General features: G+C 37.3%; 1 protein-coding gene across 5 annotated transcripts in view; it reads left to right on the forward strand.

Moving 5' to 3' along the window:
- map3k4 (mitogen-activated protein kinase kinase kinase 4) overlaps positions 1-9,698 on the forward strand; it is a 70,272-nt gene that overhangs the window by 57,637 nt on the left and 2,937 nt on the right. For 4 of the 5 annotated variants that reach the window (XM_017461481.3, XM_047152431.2, XM_017461478.3 and 1 more), the window contains 9 exons: positions 2,012-2,103; positions 4,189-4,269; positions 4,488-4,679; positions 4,765-4,835; positions 5,854-5,970; positions 6,099-6,258; positions 6,354-6,476; positions 6,664-6,770; positions 9,518-9,697. In XM_017461481.3, coding sequence (XP_017316970.1) covers positions 2,012-2,103; positions 4,189-4,269; positions 4,488-4,679; positions 4,765-4,835; positions 5,854-5,970; positions 6,099-6,258; positions 6,354-6,476; positions 6,664-6,770; positions 9,518-9,697 — 1,123 coding nt within the window. The remainder of the gene's footprint in view (positions 1-2,011; positions 2,104-4,188; positions 4,270-4,487; positions 4,680-4,764; positions 4,836-5,853; positions 5,971-6,098; positions 6,259-6,353; positions 6,477-6,663; positions 6,771-9,517; position 9,698) is intronic. The other variant, XM_047152430.2, reaches the window with a different exon arrangement.

The following is a 9,698-nucleotide window of genomic DNA, read 5'->3' on the forward strand; positions in this document are numbered from 1 at the left end:
AGGATGTACTTTATCCACCAGCTGAGGAAGCACAACCTGTATGTTTTGGATCATGAGTAGATCCTTTCTTTCTCTACACTTTGGCCATTCCATCATTTTGGTAGAGGTTAATCTTGGTTCCAGAACTGTTGTGGTTCATCTCTGTATTTCTTTGAGAATTCCACTCTGGCTTTCCGATTCTTACTGCTGATGAGTGGTTTGCATCTTGTTGTATGGCCTCTATATTTCTGCTATGAAGTCTTCTTCGATTTTGGATCTTGGATTCTTGGATTTTGATACCTTCACCTCTGCCCTGTGGAGGTTGTTGGTGATGTCACTGACTGGTGATGTCATAAGGTGTTGTTGTTTTCCTTGGCCGACCCATTCAGTGTCTATTCCTCAGTATACCAGTGGTTTCCTTCTTTTTCAGGACATTCCAAATTGTTTGTGCAGTGTCTCTGATTGATTTTCCCCCTCTTTCCTCAGCTTCAGAATGGCTTGCTGTTCTCCCATATCTCTCTGATCTTCATATTGGCTTATCCTTTATAACAAATGCAGTCTTTACAGGTGAAACTGAAGACTAAAACCAAGAGTAGATTTTCAGAGCTGTTTATTATTTTTTTTAACAGGACACACCTGGGCAACAAGAAACACCTGTCAGTCACATGTTCCAGTATTTTTGCTCACCTACAAGTTGGGTGGTCTGATATAAAGTGTGCTATGTTCTGTCATTTAACACATTTTTACATATAATTACCAAGAAATAAAAGCTGAAATTCTAAACTCTCCTCATATTCATCTTTTGATCTCAAACCCAAACGTCTACAGCAAAAACAAATGAATTGCCCTTGCCGTTCCAATAGTTTTGGAAGGAACTGTATATTCAAGCCATTTTAAAGATTTTCCAGAGCCTGCCAGTGGTGTCTGTAAGATGACAGAGGCTGATACTGGCCCCTGCCTAGATGCTATTGATTCCAAGTAACACAGCGCAGTTACCATTTCCCATGTAACTTGCATAACCAAGCCCCAGTGCTGCCTCTTAAAACAGCAATAACAAAGCTTTCTGCACTATTCCCAATGAGCACAGGTAGCCAGATCCACCCCTGCTTGATTTTGCAAAGTAAAGTGCCACCCACTTTTAACATGAATACAACAATGTACCAGATTTATATAACATAATAGCTGTAGGAACTGTGGTTCAGAATGTACGGGTATTTGTTGTCTTTTTTTTTTTTTTTTTTTTTTTTTAGTTATTCTGTCTTCGCTGCTTGTCGAAAGTCTCCTTATTTATAGGACTCTTATAAGATATTACTGAACCAGTGTTCATTGAAACACATGTAAAAGATTTGTTATTTGTTTCTTAATTCAATTATTGCTTGTTTGTCTATTTTAGTGAACTTATTACAATACTGAGTATGAAGAACGTAGGTCTCACCACTAGTAGCTTATACTCAGCACCCCAAAAGATTGATTGATCTTTTTAATAATCATTTGGCAACACTTCATTTGACCTTCTAAAATGTATTAATACCTGACCTGCTAACTATAAAAGGCCTTGCAGAAGAAATTCAAAATAAAATTTCAAATAAAAAGCATGATATTTTTGCATGAATAAACAGTTGCAACTTTATCATGACATGTAGGAATTTGAGATCAGTTTGTTTATTTTTTGCTTGTGTGATTTATTTATTTATTTATTTATTTTTGGCTTTGACTTATTTCAAAGATCTGCGTGATTTCATTGCAGTCTAGTTACGGTGTAGCTGTATGTAAATGTTTAAATCAATCGAAGCTAAAAAGGATTTGCATGTGGTAATGCCCACAAAAACTCCATAAATGTTCAAGTGAGGACGAAATCAACCGATCAAGGTAAAGCCTGAAAAACAGAAGTGAAAATTAATTTGACTTGCTACTATGCTAATAAAAAGCTGTACATTGATGCATTGTACATATTGGTAAGTATGAACTTTCCAAGAATAAGCTTAGCAGTTTTAGTGCAGTTTCACTCAAGGTGGTGTTTGGATTCTTCCAGTGTCCACGAGAATGACCGTCTTTCATCAGTGGCAGCTGAATTGCACTTCAGATCCCTTAGTCGCCACTCTAGCCCCACAGAAGACAGAGAAGGTAAGATGTGTGTTCAAGAGCAATCCTGTTATTATTCAATTACCTAGGGCTATCCCATTGCTCAGGGCTTCCCCATCAATGTTTTGAATCAAGGGAAAGTGGTAAATGATTAATAAACCTCCAGATGATATGCAGCAAAATCTCTATGCATTGGTGAGGCCATTTTATTCCTGTTGAGAATGTAGTGACACTTTACCTAGAGACAGCACTACCTTGGCTGTTGTGCACTGCTTGTATTTTACTCTTTGAAGCTGCACTCAAAACTTAAATCAAATTCAACCTTTGACCCCAAGTAGACAGCTATATGACATGGTAATAAATGACATGAATGATAAATAAATAATCAAGTTCCCACTGTTTCAATCCAATCTCAACCATCTATAAGGAAACTAAAAGGAAAAAATTAGCTGAGAGCGGGGAGAAAACTTAATTAAACATAGTTATTCTATGTCTGTTATTCTATTCATAGTTATAGTTAACTTAAACATAGTTATTCAGGTCCAAGCACCAAGGGTTCAAAGGAACATCTTGTTTTGGGCATGATTATGATGGATGTAGTAGTAAAAATAATAATAATAATAAAAAAAAATAATAAAAAAAACACTTGGCATTTTTGAGGTGCTTAGCATGCTAGAAAACTCACAAAACATGGTCCACAATTCAGAGGTATGTGCCATCATGTTGTGCCAAAGATGTAGCTGTCCCAGGTGTAGCCCAGGGACTCTATAGTGCCCCATGTGAAATTTTTCACTGGAAATGGGAAGTGGGGCTTAAAAGCTTTTTTTATTATTATTATTATATATATATATATATATATATATATATATATATATATATATATATATATATATATATATATATATATATATATATATATTTATTTTTTTTTTTTAAACATTACTCCTGGATGGTTCATCAGATTCTTCAGGTTAATCAAATTCAAGGAATTTTTGATATCTCAAACAGCATTGCCATGGCAATGCAATCAGTTAACATGTCACGCCGCACACAGCAAGTGAGGCATAATTTCAACACGACAGTGGCAGCTACGGTGGCTAAGAATATTAATGTTTAATGTTAGAAACGATTTTCTTTACAGTGATGCACTAGCAATGTTAATAGTGAACACAGCACAAATATCTTTTTTTACATTCTGAATTTAGTGGTTTAGGACATACATATCATAACACATAATACATATAAAAAGTTCTGAAGGGGTTGAATAAAACTGTTCGCCCAATCTGAACGTAAACACCCTAAAATTAAAGGGGAATATTTGCACTTTGATTGAATATTCGTTATTTAATTTCAACTCCAATATACTGTGGTATACAGCTAAAATAACAATAACGTTGTCAGTGTTCAAATATTCATGGACCTGACTCTAGCACCTCATATTGGTAACAGGAAGTGACCAGGATTTTGCATGACATTTCCCATGGGTTGTCTTCACTGATACCACATTATGATGTGCAACCAACTAAAACATTGTTTTCCGGTACCTTTTTTAAACATAAATTTAAAAAAAAAAAGCACATCAAACACTTTTATACATAATTGTGACATAGATTTTTCTTTTCTTGTCATAAATGACACATTTCCTGCAGTTATTGTTTAACATGCTCCAAATATCCAAGTACTTTCAAGTGTCAAGTGGGTTTTTACGTCAGTAATTGTCATTTCTTACAGTACCTCTTGACTTATACCAAGTTACAGTAGATATAACAACTACTTAGCCAACAGTTAAAAACGGCTCAACTACAGCACATATGGGAAGATGTGCTCAAGTAAATTTGTGATGCCTACTAACTATTATATGCATGCATAGCATAAATAAGTCAATAGAAATTTGGTATATTATATTACCTACTGAACTACACCCAGTGCATAGTCATGAATACCATAGACATGCAGTACTTTTTTTGTTGCCTAATAATGTTTCTAAGAAATTTTAACAAGATATGTACATTTATCCTTTTTGCCAACTATGCAGTGCCAAACCAAACTGGACATTGATTATCTGTGCTGATTTAAATTAGTCATTGTGCTATTCCATTACTCAATTAATTTGTCTTTCTTGTTCAGAGCCATCATATCCAAAAGCAGATCCCACTGCTGCCACCCGCCGTAGTTGGGAACTCCGTAACTTTATTTGCCAGTCAAAAGGTTAGATTAAAAAAAATAAACAAATCTTTACGAGCCACTTTTGAATGATGAAATGAATGGTTCATACAGTCTGTTATTTCTCTGGTGTTTAACACCAGACTCTCATTGACGTAGTTTTCCAGACTGTATGCAGAAGCATGCGAGCTTTTGAATAAATATTTTAACACTGAATTATCCCCTCTTTAGTATTTGCCTCATTCTCCTCGTTTTCTGCCTAGATACAGCCGCATGCCAGAATCCAATGGAGACGGTACATCGAGCCATCCGCTCCTTTGAAGAGAAGCGCTATGCCACCCTTAGGCAGCGCAATGTTATTGGCCAGGTGTGCAGCACACCCAAATCCTATGACAACATTATGCATGTGGGTCTGCGCAAGGTCACTTTTAAATGGCAGAGAGGCAACAAGATAGGTATGGAAGTCCATTTGTTTCTCTAGCATGGACACCTTTTTTTTTTATTTAGCTATGTCATTATGTTTCTATTATCTGTACACAGGGGAAGGACAATATGGAAAGGTCTACACATGTATTAACGTGGACACGGGTGAACTGATGGCTATGAAGGAGGTATGGTGATGTACAGTGCCTTACAAAAGTATTCAACCCCTTTAAAATGTATCAGAATTGTCTGGATTACAAATAACTCTGTTATTTTTTCTTAGAATTAAATTTAAAAAAATTACAGAAATGGACTTAAAAAATAAAAATCTATTTCGTGTTTCGATAGCACTGTTCAATTGTTAAAATATGGAAGCTGCATCATAGCACCTAGGCACTGCCTAGACAAGGCAGTCCTTTAATATTCAGTGTTAGTGCAAGACTGGAGTGAAGTTTCACCAGTTAAGAATATCAAGAGCTCTGCATACAACTAGCCTGTATAGTAGGATGGCTAGAGAAAGAAAAAAAAAAACCACATCAGAGCACGTCTGGAGTTTGCCAGAAAACAGCTAAAATGTGGGATAAGGGTTTGTGGTCAAATGAAACAAAAATGGAGCTTTTTGACCAAAATTCAAAACGCTTTGCATGGCACAAACCTAATACTGCCCGTTCCTCAACAAACACCATCCCAACTGTAAAGTATTGGGGTGGCAACATCTTGTCAAAATTGAAGGATGGATAGATGGTGCAAAAATACAGGGAGACACTGCAAGACAACCTGCTTCAGTCTGCTAAAAAAAAAAAAAAAAAAAAAAAATTTTTTTTTAAAAATAAAGCTTGGGTGAAAATGAACCTTTCAGCAAGACAATGATACCGAGCACATTCAACCAAAAGGTGACTCTTCTACAATCGAGAATCTGTGGCACTATTTGAAAATTGCAGTCCGCAATAGTCATCCAATCACAGTCTGTAAAGCTGGTAGGAATTTACCCCAATAGAAAATTAAATGAGAGTTATTATTTAAGCAAAAGGTGGTTCTATCTAGTACTAGTCTGAAGGGGTTGAATGTAGTATTTTCCTGTTTTTAATGTTTTTGAAAGATTTGCTAACAAATAATGAATTTTGACTCTTGCATGTGTGATATTGCTTCAGTATAACAGCCACGATTGCATCAGATTTTAAACAAATGTCTGCATTTTGTATAAAGATTCGTTTCCAGCCTAATGACCACAAAACAATAAAAGAGACTGCAGATGAGCTGAAAATCTTTGAAGGAATTAAGCACCCAAACCTGGTCCGTTACTTCGGAGTTGAGCTACATCGGGTAAGGCGATTTTGACTTTTAAATCGCTTCTCCATTTTCCAGTCGCTTCATTTAGCTGTAGTATTTCCTCATTCTTTCCTTCAGTCATGTTCTACCATGGTCTTCCTTCTTTTTCCCTTATCTCTCAGGAAGAGATGTATATCTTTATGGAATATTGTGATGAAGGGACCCTGGAGGAGGTCTCCAGACTGGGACTCCAGGAGCACGTTATCCGATTGTACTGCAAGCAGATCACTACTGCTATCAATGTGCTACATGAACATGGCATTGTGCATCGTGACATTAAAGGTCTGTTGTCCCTGATGTCTACACCATGTCACTGATAGGAACTTGCTGCAGAAATTGCTTCACACTAATGCTTTGTCTAATCATTGCCATTCTAGGAGCCAACATTTTCCTCACATCTTCTGGCCTGATAAAGCTGGGAGACTTTGGCTGCTCGGTCAAGCTAAAAAATAATGCTCATACTATGCCAGGAGAGGTGAACAGCACACTGGGTACTGCAGGTGAGGCCGTAGTCGCTGGATTGAAACACCAGAGTCATTGTCTCGTCTTGATCTTGCAAAAAATTGCTAGCAAAAAGTAGCACAGTGTTTACAACCTACAGTCATAACTAGTGCTATTCATACATCAATTTATTTATTTATGTTTAAAAATCTCTTTCTTTTCGATTTCTCTCTCTCCCCCTCTTAGCATACATGGCTCCTGAAGTCATCACAAGGGCAAAGGGTGAAGGTCATGGACGTGCAGCTGATATCTGGAGTCTTGGCTGTGTTCTCATTGAGATGGTCACTGGAAAGGTACCTTCCTTCTTATTACTGTTCTAGTTAATGAGTAGATCACTGCAGATGATTAAAACCATTTATAAACTAAACTATGTAAATCAGTCAGTGACTACATTTACATGGACAGCAGTAATCTAATTATTGACCTTACTCTGATTAAGATAATGTGATTGTGTTTACATGAGTCGCTTTTAGAATACTCCCGTCATGCTCCCATGTAAATGTCGTGTAAATGAAAGCTGAAATTCTGATCCATCATCTCATATTCATCTTTTAATCTCAAACCCAAATGTTTTTAGAGTATTGCAAAAACAAAAGAATTGGCCTTGCCATTCCAATACTTTCAGAAGCGAACGAAAGTAATTCAGTACCTAATTTGTGGATTTGTGTATACTCGCCACTTATAAACCGGGTCTGTAGAATCTGATACATGCTCAATTAAATTAAGTAGAGTTGAAATTAAGTGGAGAATCTTTTGAGTGGGTGAAAGTAAGCGTCTTTCAGACCTAAATGTGTAAATGTAAGGTGATTTCCTACTTACAGCTTTATGGAATTAAATCGGACTAAGGAAAACCTGAGTAAATTTCTAATGCTTTTTAAAAAAAAGTGTAAATGTGATTATTTTTTAAATTAGGTTAAAAAATTCTAGCAATAAAAAAAAAATGGACTTAAAAAAAATCAAGTTGTTGGAAATTCTGGATAAAGAACAAGTAGAAGAAAAAAATTTAAGGAGTGAAAAATTGAGCAATTTCGAGGAAACATCTAGGATACTCAGAAAGGGCAAACGAGCCATACTTTAATCAAGCTTGATCCTGACCGAGCTCACACACCTGTAAGAGGTAGGAGACGGGGTTTTGTTTCTTAGTCTTATTTTGCCTGGTGCTGGGTGGAAGACTACCACAGTGAGATTTGCTCAGGGTGTGTCTCAGTCAACTCGCTTGTTCAGTAGTCAGTGCACTGATCAGGGAGTCGGCCATTTTAAGGGCTCAATCACAAAATCCTCCTGGAACGTTCTCTCATTAAAAAAAAATCCCACAATGCAGTGCAAAAACCAGGGAGCATCAATTCTCACTATGTTCCCTTACTGGAAATCACGTTATGTTTTCTGAAGCCTCTCAGCTTGAAAAAAAAAAACTCAGCCAACTTCCGTCTACAAACATAAGTAGTTTGTTATCGGTGTTGTAGCTCTCTCAAATGATACATACGTTAGCAATTTTTTAAATGTTATTTGATGCTCTATATACAGGTTTATTTTTTTAATCCACTAGCTAGGCTTCGATTCCACCCGAAGTACCATGACAGAAAGACGTGTCATTAAGTTAACAAATTTATGACATGTAAAATGTAAATATTTTTACGTTTTTAATTTATGGTAAGGTTTTACAAAGCGAGTACATAATCATGTCACTGGAAACTGAGTTATCAGTGTCCCCATGCGTAGTGAGCCAGGGTCCTTACATTTATTCATTTAACAGACTCTTTTATCCAAAGCGACTTACTAATGAGAAAATACAAGCAAAGCGATTATATGAAGCAGAGAACAATACAAGTAGTGCTGCCATACAAGATCCGTTAATTGAGTTCCAGAAGAAGCAAAGTGCGCAGAGTAGAGGTGTAAGTGCCAGAGTAATTTTTAAATTTTTATTTTTTTTATAGGTTGGTTAGGTGTTCACGGAAGAGGTGGGTCTTTAGCTGGTTTTTTTGAAGATGGTGAGAGATTCTGTGGTCCGGATTGAGGTTGGAAGTTCATTCCCCCACTGAGGAACAGTTAGTTTGAATGTTCTTGAAAGGGACCTTGAGCCACGCTAGGGAGTACTAAGCATCGGTCGTTAATCGATTGCGTGAGGGGATGTAAACCTTCAGGAGAGTGTTGAAGTAGGAGGGTGCTGTTCCAGACAAGGTCTTGTAGGTGAGCATCAAGGCCTTTGATACGGGCGGCTACAGGAAGCCAGTGGAGGGGGATGAAGAGGGGTGTGACATGGGTTCTCTTGGGCTGGTTAAGATGAGACGTGCTGCTGCATTCTGAATCATCTGAAGGGGTTTGATGGAGCTGGCTGCGAGGCCCGAGAGTAGTGCGTTGCAGTAGTCCAGTTTTGAGATAGCTAGAGCTTGGACTAGTATCTGTGTAGCCTGTTCGGTGAGGTAGGGTCTGATTTTGTTGATGTTGTACAGGATGAACCTACAGGACCGTGCGGTTGTTGAGATGTGGTCTGTAAAGGTCAAGCTGTCATCGAGAATCACCCCAAGGTTCCTGGCTGTCCTGGTTGGCTTGAGTGTGGTTGAGCCAAGCTGTACAGTGATACCAGTACCCCGACTCGTGCACAGTATACTCATTCACTACCTAGGGAGCTGATCGAGACACACCCATAGTTTTAAGTTGCTTGTGCTACTGTTTCTTGATACAAAATCTAATAAAATGACAGTGTAATTGGTTTAGTTAGCTGAATTTTCTGCTGCTTGAATTTTTTTCAACATGAATTTTAATAACATTAATTTTTTAAAAGACTTTTCAAGAACATCACATATACACTTTTTAAATTTAACATTTACACACACACTCCATTTACATAATTATAATCATGATCCTTGATCTTTATGGAATTTTAATCATTGTAAATGATTGTAAATCTCATTATGTATTTATATTGTAAAAAAGAGACTTTATTACCCTTCTCTTTTTTGCATTGACTAATATGCCTCAGCTGAGAGAGAGAATAACCTTGCAATAACATCTTTTTGTACTCCCCCTTCTCCCTATATAGAGACCTTGGCATGAGTATGAGCACAATTTTCAGATCATGTATAAGGTAGGCATGGGACATAAGCCACCCATTCCAGAGAAACTAAGCACAGAGGGGAAAGACTTCCTGGCCCACTGTCTAGAGAGTGAGCCCAAATGCCGTTCGACTGCCAGTGTGTTGCTGGATCATCCATTCGTCAAGG

The sequence above is a fragment of the Ictalurus punctatus genome, chromosome 29, assembly GCF_001660625.3.
Source record: "Ictalurus punctatus breed USDA103 chromosome 29, Coco_2.0, whole genome shotgun sequence".
Lineage (NCBI taxonomy): Eukaryota > Metazoa > Chordata > Actinopteri > Siluriformes > Ictaluridae > Ictalurus > Ictalurus punctatus.